This window comes from Mesoplodon mirus, assembly GCF_964341445.2.
Source record: "Mesoplodon mirus genome assembly, chromosome: 12".
Classification (NCBI taxonomy): domain Eukaryota; kingdom Metazoa; phylum Chordata; class Mammalia; order Artiodactyla; family Ziphiidae; genus Mesoplodon; species Mesoplodon mirus.
This window is the reverse complement of record NC_138988.1, coordinates 41,003,028-41,022,375: the sequence shown is the minus strand read 5'-3', so window position 1 is coordinate 41,022,375 and position 19,348 is coordinate 41,003,028. Positions and strand designations below refer to the sequence as shown.

General features: G+C 56.5%; 3 protein-coding genes across 6 annotated transcripts in view; 2 read left to right on the top strand and 1 right to left on the bottom strand.

Moving 5' to 3' along the window:
* NBEAL2 (neurobeachin like 2) overlaps window positions 1-8,888 on the top strand; it is a 30,809-nt gene extending 21,921 nt beyond the window's left edge. For all 4 annotated transcript variants that reach the window (XM_082639643.1, XM_082639641.1, XM_082639644.1 and 1 more), the window contains 27 exons: window positions 240-418; window positions 513-672; window positions 913-1,050; window positions 1,143-1,499; window positions 1,587-1,736; window positions 1,887-2,044; window positions 2,196-2,320; window positions 2,408-2,543; window positions 3,016-3,176; window positions 3,275-3,591; window positions 3,692-3,787; window positions 4,088-4,212; window positions 4,284-4,424; window positions 4,592-4,722; window positions 4,839-4,948; window positions 5,043-5,160; window positions 5,268-5,365; window positions 5,436-5,552; window positions 6,177-6,266; window positions 6,353-6,462; window positions 6,631-6,803; window positions 6,918-7,012; window positions 7,266-7,382; window positions 7,479-7,637; window positions 7,714-7,862; window positions 8,209-8,344; window positions 8,429-8,888. In XM_082639643.1, the coding sequence (XP_082495769.1) occupies window positions 240-418; window positions 513-672; window positions 913-1,050; window positions 1,143-1,499; window positions 1,587-1,736; window positions 1,887-2,044; window positions 2,196-2,320; window positions 2,408-2,543; window positions 3,016-3,176; window positions 3,275-3,591; window positions 3,692-3,787; window positions 4,088-4,212; window positions 4,284-4,424; window positions 4,592-4,722; window positions 4,839-4,948; window positions 5,043-5,160; window positions 5,268-5,365; window positions 5,436-5,552; window positions 6,177-6,266; window positions 6,353-6,462; window positions 6,631-6,803; window positions 6,918-7,012; window positions 7,266-7,382; window positions 7,479-7,637; window positions 7,714-7,862; window positions 8,209-8,344; window positions 8,429-8,530 (3,948 nt within the window). In that variant the 3' untranslated portion in view covers window positions 8,531-8,888. The remainder of the gene's footprint in view (window positions 1-239; window positions 419-512; window positions 673-912; window positions 1,051-1,142; window positions 1,500-1,586; window positions 1,737-1,886; window positions 2,045-2,195; window positions 2,321-2,407; window positions 2,544-3,015; window positions 3,177-3,274; window positions 3,592-3,691; window positions 3,788-4,087; window positions 4,213-4,283; window positions 4,425-4,591; window positions 4,723-4,838; window positions 4,949-5,042; window positions 5,161-5,267; window positions 5,366-5,435; window positions 5,553-6,176; window positions 6,267-6,352; window positions 6,463-6,630; window positions 6,804-6,917; window positions 7,013-7,265; window positions 7,383-7,478; window positions 7,638-7,713; window positions 7,863-8,208; window positions 8,345-8,428) is intronic.
* Window positions 8,889-10,604: 1,716 nt separating this feature from the next.
* LOC309814166 (death domain-containing membrane protein NRADD-like) lies at window positions 10,605-12,560 on the top strand (the record flags this gene model as incomplete). Its single annotated transcript, XM_082639645.1, is given in 6 exon segments — window positions 10,605-10,625; window positions 10,629-10,710; window positions 11,389-11,578; window positions 11,694-11,836; window positions 11,939-12,043; window positions 12,046-12,560. Coding segments are annotated over 6 exon segments (744 nt in total). The 3' UTR covers window positions 12,249-12,560.
* A 1,666-nt stretch (window positions 12,561-14,226) lies between these two features.
* SETD2 (SET domain containing 2, histone lysine methyltransferase) overlaps window positions 14,227-19,348 on the bottom strand; it is a 120,869-nt gene continuing 115,747 nt past the window's right edge. Inside the window, exons 19-21 of the mRNA XM_082637942.1 lie at window positions 17,364-17,444; window positions 15,409-15,510; window positions 14,227-15,059 (exon numbers count right to left, since the gene is read on the bottom strand). Of these exons, the coding sequence (XP_082494068.1) occupies window positions 14,898-15,059; window positions 15,409-15,510; window positions 17,364-17,444 (345 nt within the window). The 3' untranslated portion in view covers window positions 14,227-14,897. The remainder of the gene's footprint in view (window positions 15,060-15,408; window positions 15,511-17,363; window positions 17,445-19,348) is intronic.

Sequence of the window (19,348 nt, the reverse complement as noted above, 5' to 3'; positions counted from 1 at the left end):
AACTGCCTCTCCTCTTAGGAGTCCTGGAATCCCAGGATCCTCCCTGGAACTCGGGCAGTGGCTGAGGCCCACACCATCTGTTTAGGCCTTTAGCACCAGACTGGCTCAGCTGTTGGCCAAAGGATCGGCTTCCTGCTGTCCCTACTAGTGGGTGGGCGGACGTGCTGAACAGGGATGGTAGTGGGGCAGTGATTGCCTCCCTCCCCAGCCTGCACCCCACACACCCACTGTGTCCGCAGCAATCCTGTGAGGAGGAGCTTTGTAACCTGCTCACCAACGTGCTGTTCTCGGTGACTTGGCGGGGAGTGGATGGCAGTGACGAGGCTGCCTGGCGGGAGCGCGGCCAGGTCTTCTCCGTGCTCACCCAGCTGGGGGCCTCGGCCACGCTTGTGCGCCCACCAGACTGCATCAAGCGCAGGTGAGGGGGTGACTCAGGAGGGGGAAGAGCCTCGGGGAAACCTGGGGCCAAGAAGGCGGTCAGGTAGACACCTGAGTTCCTCGCCCCCCCGCAGCCTCCTGGAGATGATGCTGGAGTCAGCCCTGACCGACATCAAAGAGGCCCCCCTTGGGGTCCCAGCCAGCCTCACCCAGCAGGCGCTCTGGCTGCTGCGCCTGCTGCAGGACTTCCTGTGTGCTGAGGGCCACGGTAACCAGGAGCTGTGGAGTGAGAAGGTATGACAGCTCAGAGGGGCACGTGCTCAACGTTCTCGTGCACCTGAGGGCATCTGGTCTGGGAGGTGGATGAGTACACGTGTGCCATCATGGGTGCATCAGCTCCGGTATCTGTGAGCGTAGGTTTATCTGTACGTACAAACCATTCCTGGCCTCCAGCCCAAACCTTACCTTGCTCTTGCCCCATGGGCTTTTGGCCTCCTCTGGTGATGGCCGCCTGGAATATATGGTGTGTGGCAGCTCTTTGAAGGTGTGTGCAGCCTGCTTGATCACCTGGGGGCCTGGCTGCACCTGGCCAATGGCACAGCAGATCTCCGAGAGATGGCACAGATCGGCCTGCGCCTCGTGCTTGGCTATATTCTGCTGGAGGACCCACAGGTGAGCACAGGGTGGGTGTGAGGGGAGGGTGTGTGGTGGGTGTAGGGAACTCCGGGAGTAGCTGGTGACACCTCCACCCCTTCGGTCCACAGCTGCACGCCCAGGCCTATGTGAAGCTGCACGCACTGCTGCAGACGGCAGTGCCCATGCGCCGGGAGGAGGCTTGCTATGTGCTCTCCAAGCTGGAGGCGGTGCTGGCGCGGGCGCTGAACACCCCACCCTCAGAGACCCCCACCGGGGACGGGGAGCCCCCAGCTTCAGGCGCTGCTGCAGAGCGCTGCTCATGGCTGGTACCGCTGGTGCGCACACTGCTGAACCGTGCCTACAGGCCACTGGGGCTGCAGTGGGGGCTGCCTTCCCTGCCTCCCACCAACGGCAGCCCCACCTTCTTCGAGGACTTCCAGGCCTTTTGTGCCACCCCCGAATGGCGTCACTTCATCGACAAGCAGGTGCCTGGAGTTGGGGGCATGGGCAGAGAAGTGGGAGCTGGGGACCCACACCGAGCACCGGCCTCCTGTCCCTGTCCCGTCCTCCAGGTGCAGCCCACCATGTCGCAGTTCGAAATGGACACCTACGCTAAGAGCCACGACCTCATGTCAGGCTTCTGGAATGCCTGCTACGACATGCTCATGAGCAGTGGGCAGCGGCGCCAGCGGGAGCGGGCACGCGGTCGTCGGGCCTTCCAGGTGTGCGACCCGAGGCGGGGGGCGGGGAGCTGCTCCACACGTGGGCCCAGAGGACGGCTGATGGGACAGAGTGGAGAAACAGGGACAGCACATGAAGCAGCCAGCGGGACTCACCCGTTTCTCCACCCTACCCACCCCCGCACTCCTCAGGAGCTGGTGCTGGAACCTGCACAGCGGCGGGCGCGCTTGGAGGGGCTGCGGTACACAGCGGCCCTGAAGCAGCAGGCAGCGCAGCACTCGACCGCCTTGCTGCACTGGGGGGCGCTGTGGCGTCAGCTCTCTAGCCCCTGTGGGGCCTGGGCCCTGAGGTGGGCGGGGTTCGGGGTGGAGTCCGGGCGGGGTGGGGCTTGGGAGGGAGGAGCTGGGAGGGTGCCTTTGGGGGTGAAACCTGGCAGGAACCCAGAGATCTACAGCCTTCTGCCCGCCTGCCCGTGACCATCACTGGGGACATATCTGTAGGGACCCGCCCACCCCCCGGTGGAAGCTCTCCAGTGCCGAGACATACTCGCGCATGCGTCTGAAGCTGGTGCCCAACCATCACTTCAACCCTCATCTGGAAGCCAGTGCCCTCCGCGACAACCTGGGTGAGAGGGTGTGCTGAGCTGGGTCCACCCAACCTCGTACACCCTGTCTTGTTTCTCTCTGGCTGAGCACCCTTGGACCCATTGCAGGTGAGGCCCCCCTGACAGCCACAGAGGAGGCCTCCCTGCCTCTAGCAGTGACCAAAGAGGCCAAAGTCAGCAGCCTACCCGAGGAGCTGCAGGAAGACCAGCTGGGTGAGGATGAGCTGGCTGCGCTGGAGACCGCGTGAGTGGGGCTGGGAAAGAGCTGATTGATGGGGGCAACGGGTCTGCTCCAGTGTGTGCTGGCCGGTGGTGGGATTGACTTCGGAGTCTGTTTCCCCTCCTGCTGAAAGGAATGGTCCAAAATCAGGTGGGAGTATTGGGCACAGCTATAACAGGATGGATAGTTGCTCTTTCATGGCTCGGCACCCCAGAGCAGGACTGAGAAACACAAACCAGACTAGGATGGGGGCCCATGGGAGCAGGCAGGGGCTGAGTGAGGGAAGCTGGGGACGGGGGTTGGTGTCCTGGCAAGACATTCAGAGGCCCAGGTTTCGGGGTGGGGACTGTGGTCAGTCTGGACCCTGGGCAGGTCCTCCTCTGGGAGTCATGAGCTGTGTACCTCATGACTTGGTGGCACTCCGAGAGTGTGGTCCTTGGGCTTGTCAGAAAGGGGATCCCAGAGTCTGGTGCCTAAAGTGGGTGCTGGCCCCCAGGTTGGAGGCCGCAGAACTGGATGAGCAGCACGAGAAGCTGGTGCTGTCAGCTGAGTGCCAGCTGGTCACAGTGGTGGCTGTGGTCCCAGGGCTGCTGGAGGTCACCACACAGCACGTGTATTTCTACGATGGCAGCGCTGAGCGTGTGGAAACCGAGGAGGGTGTGTTCTGATGGAATGGGACGGAGGGACGGCAGGGACGGCTGGGGTACTGTGGGGCCGGGGCGAGTGACTCCTGCACTTGCTCTCCGTCCCCACAGGCATCGGCCATGACTTCCGGCGCCCACTGGCCCAGCTCCGCGAGGTCCACCTGCGGCGTTTCAACCTGCGCCGTTCGGCGCTTGAGCTCTTCTTCATTGATCAGGCCAACTACTTCCTCAACTTCCCCTGCAAGATGGGTGGGGCCACGGCCTCATCTCCGTGCCAGGCCCCCAGGCCCCAACCCTGCCCTATTCCACCCCACACCCAGGTACGGAACCAGGTGTACTCGTGGCTCCTGCGCCTGCGACCCCCTACCCAAGGCTACCTGAGCAGCCGCTCCCCACAGGAGATGCTGCGCGCCTCAGGCCTTACCCAGGTGAGAGCCCTGGAGTGTGAGGATTGGGTGAGGTCAGGGCCCTGCGGTTGGGAAGAGGGCTGGCAGCCCAGCTGGCTCACCTCTTGCCCCTGCTCCCCAGAAATGGGTACAGCGTGAGATCTCCAACTTCGAGTACCTGATGCAACTCAACACCATTGCGGGGCGGACCTACAATGACTTGTCTCAGTACCCTGTGGTGAGGGCCTGCTCGCCACCTCCCCCACTCCTCTGGCCTGCCAGCCCTGGTTCACCCAACTGTGGGTACTGATGGTGGACCGAGCCTTGAGCTAGGTCCTGGGCGGGTGCTGTCTGAGGCCTGGCCTCTGTTCTCCCCAAAGGGAATCCTGTCCCAGACAGTCCCTCCTGCTCCCCTGCAGCCCCTCCACGTGGTGCATCCCCACCTGTGGGCTCCGCCCATCTTCTTGAGGGTGAGGGTGAGGGCAGGGCAGGTGGCCATCAGAATCCTCATGCAGCTCCTGCCCGGGTGGGTGGCCAGTTCCCCTGGGTCCTACAGGACTATGTGTCCCCAACGTTGGACCTCAGCAACCCAGTCGTCTTCCGGGACCTGTCCAAGCCCATCGGTGTGGTGAATCCCAAGCATGCCCAGCTTGTGAGAGAGAAGTGAGTGCCTGAGTGAGGTTGGGATGGACAAGAGGAGGGCTTCTGCTGACTTCCCCCAACTGTGGCTCTAGGTACGAGAGCTTCGAGGACCCAGCGGGCACCATTGACAAATTCCACTATGGCACCCACTATTCCAATGCAGCAGGTGTGATGCACTACCTTATCCGCGTGGAACCCTTCACCTCCCTGCACGTCCAGCTGCAGAGTGGCCGGTGCGGAGGGGCAGGCAGATGGTGCAGGGCAGGGCAGGGTGGATGAAGGGAAGAGGCGGGTCTTCCAGACATCCTGGACCCTCTGGCTCCCTGCTTTCCTGCGGCCACACCTTCTCCCCCGCTGTCTCCCTTCTCTCCACCTCATTTTGGCCCGTGCCCCTCCCCAGCTTTGACTGCTCTGACCGGCAGTTCCACTCGGTGGCAGCAGCCTGGCAGGCCCGCCTGGAGAGCCCAGCCGACGTGAAGGAGCTCATCCCAGAGTTCTTCTACTTCCCTGATTTCCTGGAGAACCAGAACGGTAGGAGCTGGCGTGGGGGCGGGAGGTGTGGGGATGGAGAGCTCTGGTTGGGGGCGGTGGCCAGGGAGCAGATGAAGATGGTGCAGAGAGACAGCTGACCCAGTCTTCTGTGCCAGGCTTTGACCTGGGCTGCCTGCAGCTGACCAACGAGAAGGTAGGCGATGTGGTGCTGCCCCCGTGGGCCAGCTCTCCTGAGGACTTCATCCAGCAGCACCGCCGGGCTCTGGTGAGATGAGCACACGCAGACAGGCGGGCAGGCAGGGTTGGTGGGGGGGGGGGGTCAGCCATTCCTGGACTGACTGCCTCCTCCCTGCCCCCAGGAGTCAGAATATGTGTCCGCCCACCTGCACGAGTGGATCGACCTCATCTTTGGCTACAAGCAGCGGGGGCCAGCCGCAGAGGAGGCCCTCAATGTCTTCTATTACTGCACCTATGAGGGTGAGCAGTGTCCTGGACTCAAGTGGGAGCCGGGGCACAGAGGAGGGGTGAATGCGGTGGGCACAGAGGGAGTCCTGACTGCCCTGCCCTTTCTGTCTGATGCTCAGGGGCTGTGGACCTGGACCAAGTGGCAGATGAGCGGGAACGGAAGGCTCTGGAGGGCATTATCAGCAACTTCGGGCAGACTCCCTGTCAGCTGCTGAAGGTAAGGCCAGCTTGGAAGACAGTGGTCAGGGATGCCCTCGCCACAGTGCTGATCGGCCACTTGTCCACAGGAGCCACATCCAGCTCGGCTTTCAGCTGAGGAAGCAGCCCAACGCCTTGCACGTCTGGACACTAACTCACCTAGCATCTTCCAGCACCTGGACCAGCTCAAGGCCTTCTTCGCAGAGGTGAGAGGAGGCAGGGTCTCGACTTGCTACTTTGTGAAATTCGTTTAATCCCACTGTCCTTACCAACCTCTTGGGGCAGATGGAAAACCTAAATCAAGGTCACTGATGCTAAGACATCTTAGAAAAAGAGGTAAACATCAGAGGAGATGGGAGTGCGGGTGGGATGCCTTCTTTGTGAGGAAGAGTCAGGAAAAGGTGTTGACTCACCTGACCATCCTTAGGGAGACCAGAAGGAGGGAGTCCGGCCTTAGATACTCTACCTCACCTTCCTGTCTGCATCCCAGAATGCCCCCAAGTCTGACGTGTTTAGGCTCTTCTCTCCTCCTGCTAGCAGGCTCAGAGCCGTGGAGTAATGGGTTGGGATGACCACAGCTGAAACCAAGCTTGACACCCTGGAAGGATCTTCCTTGTCCATCTGGTTTCTCACTCACTTTCTGAGACGCCCTGAAGGCACACTGGTCTCTGATGCCTATTTCTCTGAGGGACCTCTGTCTGTATGATTCCTAGCCTATGACCCCTGGGGGCTGAGGGCCAGGGACTGAGCCGTGTTCCAGGGAGCAGGTAGTGTAGTGAGGGCCCTAGCTGGCTGCTCAGGCACAGCTAGCCTTGCTCCGCGCCCTGCAGGTCATCAGCGATGGCGTGCCCCTAGTGCTGGCCCTGGTTCCCCACCGGCAGCCCCACTCCTTCATCACCCAGGGCTCCGCAGACCTTTTGGTAAGTGCGCTGGGCTGGGCCCCATCTCAGCTCTAACCCCTTTCTGACTCTGCCCCAAACCCACCTCTGTCCCCTCTTGCCCGCAGGTGACTGTGAGTGCCAGTGGGCTGCTGGGCACCCACAGCTGGTTGCCCTATGACCGTAATATAAGCAATTACTTCAGCTTCAGCAAAGACCCTACCGTGGGCAACCCCAAGTAAGACAGAGGGCTGTGGGCAGGAGTGGGCTCTAAATACCCTGCACCCCAAGTCATCTCCCCACCCAAACAGAATGCGGGCCAGCTGCAGGCTCTGGCCAAGATTTCTGAGGGCCTGGGTTCTCCTGTGTGGCCTGGCCTCACCTGTGGTCCTCCTCACTGGGTCAGGATGCAGCGACTGCTGAGTGGCCCTTGGGTGCCAGGCGGTGGCGTGAGTGGGCAGGCCCTGGCAGCAGCCCCAGACGGAAAGCTGGTGTTCAGTGGTGGCCATTGGGATGGCAGCCTGCGTGTGACTGCACTACCCCGGGGCAAGCTGTTGAAGCAGCTCAGCTGCCACCTCGGTATGTGCAGTCTTGGAGCTCGGGGTGTGCAGGTGGGAGTAGGGTTCCAAGGCTGGCCAGGGAGGGGGTAACCACTCTGTCTTGCTGATACCCTCCCCTCCCCTCTCCATTCAGATGTAGTAACCTGCCTTGCACTGGACACTTGTGGCATCTACCTCATCTCAGGCTCCCGGGACACCACATGCATGGTGTGGCGGCTCCTGCAGCAGGTATGCTGGGTGGCAGCCCTCCGGGGCCCCCATAGTCCAGATCTGCAGTCCATCTGCCCCTCAGTGGGCCTCTGCAGTCCTGCCCTGCTCTCTTCTCCTTCCCTCTGCTACCACGAGCAAGTCTGGGGCTCCACAGCCCTCCAGCTCTCCGGCTTTGGACAAGACCTTCACTTTTCTGAGCTTTAGCCTTCTCACTCAGGGGCCAAGGTAGTGGGAGCCCCCAGTCCTGAGCCAGCTCTGGTGTTCCCCACAGGGTGGTCTCTCGGTGGGGCTGGCATCAAAGCCTGTGCAGGTCCTATACGGGCATGAGGCTGCAGTGAGCTGTGTGGCCATCAGCACTGAACTTGACATGGCGGTGTCTGGATCCGAGGTGTGTGTATACCTGTGTCCAGGGGAGGCTGTTTGCTGGGCACTGCCCCTGGAGCTCACACACCCCTGCCTAGCACCCTAAGCTGCCTTCCTGCAGGATGGAACTGTGATCATCCACACTGTACGCCGTGGCCAGTTTGTGGCCGCACTAAGGCCCCCAGGAGACACGTTACCTGGACCTGTGTCCCACCTGGCGCTGGGGTCTGAGGGCCAGATCCTGGTGCAGAGCTCAGCGCGGGAGCGTCTGGGGGCCCAGGTACGGGAAAGGGGCGCCCAGCCATGATAGGGGTGGTTGGGATTCTGTCCTTGCTGACACCTCCTGCTTCCTCCAGGTCACCTACTCCTTGCACCTGTACTCGGTGAATGGGAGGTTGCGGGCTTCACTGCCCTTGGTAGAGCAGCCCACAGCCCTCGCGGTGACGGAGGACTTTGTTCTGCTGGGCACAGCCCAGTGTGCCCTGCACATCCTCCATTTGAACAAGTGAGCCCCATTGTTTATGGCTTTGTGATACTTCAGGGTGGTGGTCATTGGCAGAGGACACTAGGAGGTGCCCCCGTGGACCCACATCCCCTTTACATGTCTGTGGACACGTTCTTCAAGGCCTGTCACCTGTCCTCCCATCCCCCAATGGGGACATCTTGCCCTGGGCCTCCCTTAGCCACACACTTGTGGGAGGTCCCTTTCTGTGTCAGGATTTTAATCAAGTCATCCTACAAATGAGGACTGGGAGGTAGATGGGAGAATGGAGAGACATCTATCTGCTGGATCAAAGCTTCCTTGTAGTTGCGAGGTCGTATATATATATATATCCCTTCCCTCCCTCCAGACTGCTGCCGGCCGCGCCTCCCCTGCTCATGAAGGTGCCCATCCGCAGCGTGGCTGTGACCAAGGAGCGCAGCCACGTGCTCGTGGGCCTGGAAGACGGCAAGCTTATCGTGGTGGGCGCAGGGCAGCCCTCTGAGGTGAGGATGAGGGCCGGGAGGGCCTCGAACTGGGTGGGGAAGCGACGGTCCTGGCTGACCCCAGCCTGCTCCTGCTCCTACCAGGTGCGCAGCAGCCAGTTTGCGCGGAAGCTGTGGCGGTCCTCCCGGCGCATCTCCCAGGTGTCCTCTGGGGAGACAGAGTACAACCCTGGAGAGGCGCGCTGACAGCCTGCCCTGCCCCGCCCCGCCGCGCAGCTCCGCCCCAGCGGGCTTCGCCCCCGGGAGGGCCCCGCCCAGGAGTCGAAGGAGAGGGCGACATCCAGCCCACACTCTGGCAGGGGGTGGGCGGGGCCCCACCTCTGCCCAGCTCAGGGATTGGTGGGCGATGTCACTCCAGGAAGTCCCGCCCCTCGCCGGCAGAGGGGCCTCAGCAGCCGCACAGCACTTTTTGCACAGGCTGGGGTGGGGAGCCCAGGTTCCCAAGCCCCCGTCCCGGCAGAGCACAGGGGCCGGGCCGTGGCCTTAATCCTAAGGGCGGCCCCCCGCTCTCGCATCTCAGCAATAAACCTGGACTAGTTTTGTAGCTGTTCCGCCTCCAAGCATGTGTGCACGCGCGGCGTCTCAACCCGCCCTGGCCACAGTCCCGGGCTAGCGTCCCCCTGGTCCATGAGCACCTGCGGCGACCCGTCCCCTCCCCAACCACACCGCCCTTGTCCCTAGGGGCCCCGGCCGCAGTTTCTCCGGCACGCTCAGTCCCCCTTCGGGCTCCCCTCCACGCATGTGTGCGTTCCGGGGGGCCGGGCGGGGCAAGACCGTGGGCGACCCCGCCCACTCGGTGTCCAGTCCTCCTGTCTGCGCCGCGGCTTTAGTCTCGGGCGGGTAAGAACCTGGTATCCCCAGGGACTCCACTCTGTCTTCCCGGCCGGCCCAAGGCCCGGAGGCCCCGTCCCGCCCGGCTGAGCAGATCCTGGGACCCGCGGAGGGTCGGCCCCCACAGGTCAGGAGCGGGCTGGGGACAGAGCTTCGGGGCTTTCTGGACAGAGGGAGCCAAGGCTGCCTCTCTGCCCCCCACTTCCAGACCCGAAATCCTGTGCGGTTGTGGTGCTGGCTACTGGGTTGGACTGCCTGTGGGAAGTCGGGTAGTGTGGGCGTGTAGGGTGTTGCTGTGTGTGCATGTGTGCATATTCTGTGGGCCTCGAGATGGGTGTGGGTGGGAGTTGGTAGAGGCCCCAGTCCCACAGCTCGGGGTGGGTTGGGCACAGGGCTTGGCTGTCTTTGCGAGCGTTAGTCACAAGCTCACCCGCCAACCCGGATCCAGAAATGGCCCCTTATGTGGTAAGTGACACAAATGTACATACACATCCTTCAGGTGGCAAGGGTCACCACAGCCTCAGTGCCAGACCTACTTGCCGACTGTGTGCTTTGCCATACACATGGGCCTCTGGCCTTGTGGAGGGAAGTGAGTTTGGAGTGCCTGGGTTGGACCAGGTCGGATGTGCCTGTGGGGGAATTGGAGGACCTTCCCCCAGGTCTCATCTCTGTCCCTTTTCCAGGGAAAATCCCCTCCTCTGCCCAGACCAGGGTCTCTTCCCCAGGCCTCAGGAGGTAGGTCCCAGCAGGATGAGCCTTGTAAGTACAGATGGGTCCTGGATTGAGTGTTCTTCAGGTTTCTGGCCTCCAGGCCCTCTCCAAATTCCCAGGTGAGAAAGGACCAGGGGGGCCTCTGGGCCCACATGCCATCTGCCCTTGCTGAACCCACCAAGGAACCCTCTTGTCCAGCCCCTGAGCAGGTGGTGAGGGCTGGACACTGACCCTAGAGGCAGGAGTGGGAGCTTAGTCACTCCAGGGACTATGCTCTTGCTGAGAACTCTGGAAAGCCTCCTACCCGCCAGTAAGTCTCTACCTGCCTCTGGCTTAGATGGGGATGGGAGTCTTCCTGTGCCATCCCTGGACTCAGACCAGGGGTTTGCCATGGTCTTTGAGACAGGGTGGTTTCCAGTGTGCCCTTTTCCATCCAGAGCTGCAATATGGTCTCCTCCAGCTTTGGCCAGCTGGAGCCAGCAATATCACTTCCACCCCATTTGACACTGGAGGAAACTGGTCCAGATTGGTGACTGGGGAGATTGGGGGGTAGGTACAGCCCTGCAATGAATCAGGATGAAGTGAGCCAGGAAAGCGGGACAGACTACCTCAAGGGACTCCTGACTTCAGGCTTGAGGAATTTCCCCCATGTCCCTGTACACAGCCCCTTCTGGACTCGGCTCAGAAGTCTCCCAGCTCCTTTTTCTGAGTGCTGCCCATGACATTCCAACCCCTTCTCTAAGAGATGCAGCCACTGGGAGCACTGCTAGCTGGCAGAACCATGCTTCACAACTCCAGCCACAGGGAAGGCATGGTGCATGTGGGTAAGTACTTCTTGATCCAGATTTGGGGCACCGAGAGGGTAGGATGAGAGGTATCCATGGGCCCCTGACCTTGCAGGCCACACACAAGTCCAGTCACAGGCTTTGGAGTACCTGTTTCTTGTGCCCTGCCTGCACTGGATTGTGGGGACAACTGGCCTGCAGGCAGAAGTTAGCAGCAGCATTTACTTGCCTTCCGGGTCAGTTTTATTTCTCAAAAATCTACAAGGTCTCCTCTGCACAGAGGCTCCCGCAGGGACCAAAATGAATCAGTATGCTCTCACAGTCCAGAGTTGGTGGGGGAGACAGGACACAGTTTAGTGCCATAGCAGGCAGAGGAGATGCACCAGGAGCCAGAAAAGGGAGCCTGGGAGAGATCAGGAAAGACTTCCCAGAGTAGGAGATTTCCTGCCAGTTTGTCAGATGGCAAAGGTAGACCAGCAAGAGCAGACGTCTGGAAGCCCGGAGAAGGTACATCCGGGAAGGGCTAGGTGTCCAAGCGTGGCGAGCCAAGGGGAGGCTGTGGGAGATGAGGGTGGGGAACGAACCAGTCAGCTTTTGACGCCATGGTATGAACTTTTGATTCTACACAGTAGGGACTATGATTTCCAGTCTTTCTAGCAGCAAAGTCTATGTCGGCTGCCTCCTTGCCCCTGACCTTGTCTGTCCTTTCCTCCACAGATAAGTCCCGGAGGGAGCGGGACAGGGACAGGGAAGGGGTGTGGGCAGGGGCAGGGGGAGCCCTGGCCCCCGGTACCTCCTCCCCATTCCCCCCTGAGCCTCCAGGGGCCTCGGGCAGCAATATCCCTGTCTACTGTGCCCTCCTGGCCTCTGTGGTCCTCGGTCTGCTTGCCTATGTGGCCTTCAAGTGGCAGGTGGTCTGGGCATTGCCCTCTGGTAACCTCCCTCCCCATCTGGGCTCCCAACCAGCTCCCTGTCTCAGTGAAGGCTGGAGCAGGCTGGCAGGTTCCCCCTGCTCCCCACAGCTGGTGCTCACGTAAACAAAGACAGCAGCTGGCCAAAGCTTGGACTGCAGAGCTGGGGGCCTTCAACAGGGACCAGATGCATGGAGAGAGCAGTGTCTTCCAGGACTCTCCTAGCAGCCTGGAGCCCTGTGTCCCCAGCCAGGGTGAGCCCCTTTCCCCAAACTGTAGTCCTTCAGACCTACGTAGCTCTGCCCCACCACAAAGCCTGCCTAACCCTCACGTGTCCCTCACGTCTCCCATCCCAGGGCCACATTCTGAACTTGGCTGCCGGCTTTACCTCCATCTCCCTCGGCAGCAGCAGGAGGAAGTGGAACAGCTCCTGGAGGCATCGGGTGAACCTGACAAAGGCTGGCGGGCCACCTGGGCTACCAGGCTGAGGCAGTGGAGACCATGGCTCAGAGCCAGGTGCCAGCCTACACCCTGCTGAAGTACTGGGCTGTTCAAGAAGGCAGCGGTGCCACCCTCAGGGTGCTAGCAGATGCGCTGGCTGTCCTGGGCCGTGAAGATGTGGTCCGGGCCCTGGGCCCACTGGCTGAGGACTGCTCCGTGGTGTGATGCTCCACAGCCTGGCCTCTCAGGGAACCTGCTCTGGTGCTCCCACCACCCGCAGCTCATACACCTTCCCTTTCATGGGCTTCCTGGCATTGGTGACCTTGGCCTGCTGTTCTGGGGGGACACGGAAGATCCAGGCACCACTCACCTCCCCTTGCCCTACATTCTTCCAGGACAGGGACCAGGATACCGGGGGGAGGGGTTGATAGTGAGGAGCAGTCCTGTCCTCCTGATCCCCACTCCACCTCTCCTTACTTAGCCTCAACTTTTTTCTACTTTTGTCTCCCATATTAAAGGCAACTTTGGACTACTGTCCTCGCTCTGTCTGGTTCCGTAGGCCTGTGAGACAGTTGGGAACCAGGGAAGCCCGAAACACTTTCTTTTAATGTGCTCAAGCACAGTACTTAAAACATTTTCTTTACTGTTAAAGGTGGAGGGGAGGACTTCCCTGGTGGCACAGTGGTTGAGAGTCCGCCTGCCAATGCAGGGGACATGGGTTCGTGCCCCGGTCCGGGAAGATCCCACATGCTGTGGAGCGGCTGGGCCCGTGAGCCATGGCCACTGAGCCTGCGCGTCCGGAGCCTGTGCTCCGCAACGGGAGAGGCCACAACAGTGAGAGGCCCACGTACTGCAAAAAAAAAGAAAAAACAAAAAAAAACAAGAAGCTGCCTGCCAATGCAGGGGGCACAGGTTCGAGCCCTGGTCCGGGAAGATGCCACATGCCGCAGAGCAACTAAACCCGTGCACCACAACTCCTGGGCCTGTGCTCTAGAGCCTGCGAGCCACAACTACTGAGCCTGCACGTCTAGAGCCTGTGCTCTGCAACAAGAGAAGCCACCACAGTGAGAGGCCCATGCACTGTAACAAATAGTCCCTGCTCGCCACTAGAGAAAGCCCGTGCGCAGCAACAAAGACCCAACACAGCCTAAAAATTAAAATTAAAATATGTGCTATCAACATTTCAAATGTTTAAAAATAAATAAAATGTTAAGGGGATTAAATTAGGGTCCCTCCATTTGATATAATAATGTGCTTGAGTTAAACAGTTTAAGGCTGCAGTACCATGGGAAAATACTTTGGCTACGTTGTTAAATAGCATGTCTAATGATATGTCTTTAAAATAGGTGTTTTTCTCCTCTTTTCACAATTTCCTTAATACAAGGATATGAGATGAGTTACTGAGCCTTTCTGAACCTTAGTCTCCTTATCCAAACAGTGCCAATTCCTGTGCCTCCAGGTTGTGAGGATCCAAGGAGCACAACCTGAGCTCTAAGTGCCCAGCAGGCAGTGACTGTTCCAACTGCTGCCCACCCCACCCAATATCTGGCAGGCCACAGCCTCTTCCCCAAGGGCATTGCTGCAATGAGCAAAATCACCCCGGTGAGGAAGAGATGGTACCAGTCTCTGCAAAGATGGGCTGGGCCTCAGGCTGGCCTGAAACCTTTGGCCCTTCTCACTGCCCAGACAACTGGTCCATCAAGGATGGGGTGTGTCTCCACTGAGCTGTGTCCTCCAGAAGATGTCTGCTCTCACTACCTGAGCACTGTACACCTTTATCGGGGTACTCCCTCTAGGATCCAAGCCCAGTGTCAGGAAGCATGGTGGGGAGTCAGGGAACCCAAACATCAAATAAGCATTCCTGTGGGCTCTGGGAACTCAAGTCTCTGGATGGAAGAGGTTCATTCCCTTTCACCAGCCAAAAGGTACGAAGGGGAAGACAAGTGCCTTTCTCTTGACTGGCTTATTAACCAAAGTAAAGAAGCCCAGCGCCAGAGAGGTCGCAGGTCCACTTCCTTTGCTCGGGAAGGCATGTGTAAGATGCCTATCTCAGTCACAGTGGGACCTGTGGGGAAGAGCTGGGATAAACTCCACTCTCAAGGATTAACTTTGGACTCCACACACCTATGGCCATCACCTCTTTTCTCTCTCAGTGCCAACACTATATACCAACATGCTTGACTAGCTTTTAGGGAACACGTGCCAAGTTCTTTAATTGATTTTATTTTTTACATAAAAAGTTCAGTAAAAATTGGATAAAGTAAAGTGATTTTAAGCAGTAAATCAATCTTATCAACATAGCACAAGGCTGGCCGAAACCACAAGGCAGCCTGCTCTGGAATATTTACATGATAACAAATTAAACCTTGCAGGAGAACTTAAACCATCCTTACAAAGTCTTCTGTAATCCTAGCACGTAGAGGCTTAAAAGCAAAACAAAAACCAAAAACCAGGAAAAAACAAATTATTTTCAATATATTCACATATACATTAAAATATAATACAGATCGTCAGGGTAAGGGGTCGTGGGTGGGGGATGCGCATGAGTCTGTGCGCTGACAGCACCGCCAAGGAGGAGACCCAGGCTTGAGAGTGGGGTCAGGCCTGGCCAGGGTCTCAGAAGGGAAGGTCTCAAGGGCCTAAACCCTTGCCTCAGATGGCCTCTACCAACAGCTCACAACCAGGGACCGCTTGTTGTAGATGGAGCTCAGTTTTGTGGCTTTCAGTTGAAATCTGCAGGTTTGAATTCCCCAGGGTGATGTGTCATCAGTAGCACAGCCCTGACAGTGGGGTGGGGAGAGAGGGCCCACAGGATTTCTACTCCCCAGAGTCTCTCCCACCAGCTTGCCCGTCCTCCCACCCTGGCCCTGAAGGTCACTCTAATTCAGTGTCCTCTTTGGGTTTGTAAACAGCCCCAAACTTCTGCATGTACTTCTTAATGTACTCCTTGGTTTTGTGTTTCACATTCTCATTGCACTCCAGGTCCTCGGGGTTCTTACAGTACTTCAGCTCCTTATTCATAACGCCGTGAGTCAGCTGTCCAGGACACAGGAAGAGAGATCACAGCCACCCATCAGAGTGGAAATGATTTGAGGGGGGAAGGCCAGTCTGCTGCCTCGGGCCCCTTCTCACAAAGACTGGGAGGTGAACTGGAGGGGGAGGTTGGGGCAGGCTGGTGCTGGGATCACCAGAAAGGGGAAGCTCAGCTCTCAGAGAACCACTACCATCAAGTAGGGTACCCTCTCTTCCCAAACCTTCCCCCTCTGTTCCTGGGTCTCCAGCCTGGGCATATGTCAAGGAAAACCCACTTTTTATGATGAAAAGGGCCTTCTAGGAAGGTATAGTTTGCCCAGAACATTGTCAGACCACAAGCAGGAGGGAATACCTTGCGAGCTAGGTGTTTGAAATCTTCAGTTGTGGTAATTCTTCCCACTTTGCAGTCAGGTTTCCGGTAAGGGTTCAGGCACTGGACGATGAACTGGGACATCTACAGGTATGGGGAGAAGAGCACACTGCTCGACAGTCCAGAGAAGGCAAGAACGTTGTACTGAGGAAACACTTAGAATAGGCAGTAAGCAGAGCCAGCCAATCCTTCCCTTCCCCTCACTCATGCTAGCTGGTGTGGACAGAAGAATGCTCGTATGCCAGTGCGATATAAGAGAAAAGAATCCTGGGTCAGCCTCCAGAGGGAAAGGGCTCCCTTGGATGGACTTAGCAAGCCTCACTTGCAGATGGAGGGACAGAGCAGCAGGACTCTACGCTGAATCTCATGGCAGCCCCAGATTTCAGCTAACAAATCTCATGTTCTTGGCATAAAGAGACTGTAGCTAAATTCTCTGGCCCCTGGAGGCAGGGCAGAGAGGGCCTTTCTGTGCTACCAGGAGGCTCAGTGACTCCAGGAAATGCAGGCATTTTGTTACTGAAGGCTACTTAGATTCTGTAAGTGTTGTACTTCATTTGATTCATACTACATCAATGTGAAGCAGAGGGACACATGATATGACAGCTGGTTGGAGAACATCTGGGGCAAGACCCTTTTCAATACACAAATTCCCATGTCCTCCTGAGCTATCTCTGTAGTGTCTGTCCTACCCAGTGGCTCTCAAAAGAGATCCAGGCACAGGATTTCTGGAAGTATTTGTGGCACTAAGCCACAAAGTTGACCCCAGGGGAAAAAGGGAGCGAGGAGGTCAGTGACAGCCACTTCACCAGGGAGCTCCATGAACAGGGTCTACCCATCCCTGAAAGTCAGTGAGTTTTCAGACATTCAAAGAACAAGGCTATATGACAAGGTAGGCACTAAATAAACAGCTGCTAGTTGGCTGGGCTGAAATGCCAATAATCACAAAGGGACAGTGAGAAACTTAAGTTTTAACTCTAGAGAAGGCTTTTACTCAAAATTTTTCTGTGGTCTCCTGCTTCCATACTCTCTCCCTTCAATCCATTTCCCCAAATAAGATAGGGGATTTCATTACTCCCAGCTTAAAATCCTGCAATACTCCCTGCAACTCACAGTACAAAGCAGCACAATACTGTGCAGCCTCATCTTCCGACACCCCTCACATACGGGGTGCTACAGCCCACAGATTCCCTGAAAGGGATGACGCCTTCTTCTGCCTCTGTACACTCTACTGCCTGAATTACATCCCTCCTGATCCTATCTGGCTAATTCCTACCCGATTCAAGAGCCTTTCCTGACACCCTGAACAGAGACCTCCAAGCCCTATCGTGGCACATTCCTCACACAGCTGCCATTACTTTTTTTTTTTTTTTTAATGCCATTACTTATCTACAGGTCTACTTCCTCCAACAGACTATAAACCCCTTCGGTGAACAAAGACTGGAGTTTAGAATCTGGATGCCCTGAGGCAGAAAAGGTTAGTGTCCTGAGAGCTGTACTGCACTTCCAGCAGCATAGAGAGGAGCTGCTTTCTCCCAATCACTTGAGGATTAGGCAGCCACGGAATGAGGCATCACAGAAAGAGAAACGGACTTTGAGCCAGAGGCCCGTTCAAGTCTTCTGTCCAGAGCTTGCCTTCTCTGAACCTCAAGAGCTCCTCCACCAGCGTAAGAGGAATGACAATTCCGGCCTTGCCTACCTCATGCACTGTTGTGGGGATAAAATGATATAATGGATATGAAAGTGCTTATTATCCCGCTGTAAAGGACCATACCAATATGTCATCACATAACAACTACACAGTCCAATCACAGAAGCAAAGGAACACCCAAAGGCAGGGCCACCTAGTACTACGAACAGCTGTGCACACTTAGGATGAGAAAGAAAGGGTCTCAGTTTAAGCCTTCAGAACGTAGTGTCCACATCCCACCAAACCTTACCTCTTTTCTGAATACTTCTTTGCTTTTCTTAGCCAGCTCACTGGAGGTGTCTGCTTCTGCTGTCTTAGGCTTTTTTGAGGTCTAGAAATGGAAAACACCACAGTGTGGGAATGAGAGGTTGGGTCGGTGATGCCCTGCTCTTCCAGAACCTCCCTTCTTTCCCGCAGTTGGGATGCCTGACTCTTGGTATTAGAATCTTAAAGGGACATGGCCTGGAGTCAACTTAGCTGCTGTTACCACTCTCACTTCATGTTTAAATCTTGTCATCTGGCACTGGCCTCGCTCCTATAAACCAAGTTCTAATTCTCTACCCTAAGTGAAAGCTACATCCTTGATGTAGCTAAACATTTGTTTCAGGGTCACCTCCTCTGCAGAGAAATGTGCTGTGTGATTTGGACCACTGAGGTCCCTGTTCTGAGCTGCAGTATCCCACACTGTCAAGAGAGGCCCAGACTCAACGGGCTCCACCTCTCCTGTCTCTGACATTCTAGGACTCCTGGACAAAGGCAAAATGCTTTAGCCACACAACCATGGTCCAAATACCATGCTCCTCATCCAAGTCCCCTAGACTGCAGGAGACAGTCTCAGTATGCAAGAGAGGCTCCTTAAAGGCTGGTATCCTCGGATCAGGAATGGAAAGACTAAAGAGGTATCAAGGTGTTGCGGGGGAGGAGATGAGGGTCATGCAAGTCAGTGAACAGATGAGGAGATCCTAAGACAGAAGATACTCTGTCCCAAGATGCTAGGATGATGACAAACCTAGGAATGCTCCCTTCCAGCACTGCAAGGGGGAGGCTGCCAGTCCCCCTGCCCCCCGCCTGATTAGGCACTGCTGAGAGGTGAGAGGCCAGCAGCCCTGGCATTCAGAGCACCTACCATGCAAGGCCATCTCCCCATACCTTTGCTCACCACCAGTCATCAAGCCCCTTCCTAGTAAATGTACTTCTCCATGGAAAAGATTATGAGCATTCCCCTTTGAATGCAACTCACTTCAGATGGATGTAGAAGCAGTTGGCATTACAGGTACTTCATTTTTTTGCTAGCTGCTTAGAGCACAAAATTTTTTCAACCTACCCCCACTTCTGATTCCTCTCTTTCCAGAAACAGTAAGAAAGTGCTGGTGATGAAGGGACTGTTCAACTCCCTCTGCCCTGGACTGGCTCCAGAGAAAGGTGGCACTCCCCTGGCTTTTGGGCTTCTATACATCAGCTTTCCCTGACTTGTTATAAAAGCTTTGCATATTTTCTACTTTTCTACTTTCTTTCTGTGGCTGTGGGAGCAGGAAAGGGAGGGCAGGGTAGAAAGAACATACAGATTCTACCTCTGGTTTTAGGAAACAAAACGCAAATAACTCTGTTTTCAAATGTTTTGCTTTGAGATTTTGTGGTTATTTTTTCTAGCAGTAGAGAGTGTGGGTGTGCTTCACAATAAGATCTCATGTAGCAAGGGATCAAGAATTGCCTGAATAAGCCAAGGTAATTTCAACACACCCTCAGCTGCTGTCTTGTGGATCTCAGAAATGAGTAGCAGCAGCAATGAGTACAGAAAGCCCCTTAAGGTATAACAATGATCTCAAGGCTCTGGCTCCTATAGAAGAGGCCAGGCTCTCAGTGTGGGCACTGTGTAAACAGGAATGTTCTGCTTCCCTCTGAATGGGGTATGTGTTCAGAAAGCTAAATAATTCCAGTGCATTTCTAATTTAATCTCTGACTTGGTGAGGTTGTTGGGCTTTAAAAACACACAATCCCCTGAGCTCTCTCTAGGAGCTTTCCTGGTCCAGAAGAAGTTGAGGTATCAGAAACACTACACATGATTCAACCTAAATTCTGCAACACATGAACCTGTACACACCAATTAAAAGGTTAAGAAAGAAAGATCCTTGAAAATAATAAAAACTCAGTATATTCTGCTTTGAAGTTGCTGCCACCTTTGGTAACAAAAAGAGTAAAATAATTTCAGTTTGGTTCTAGATCAGGCACTATATA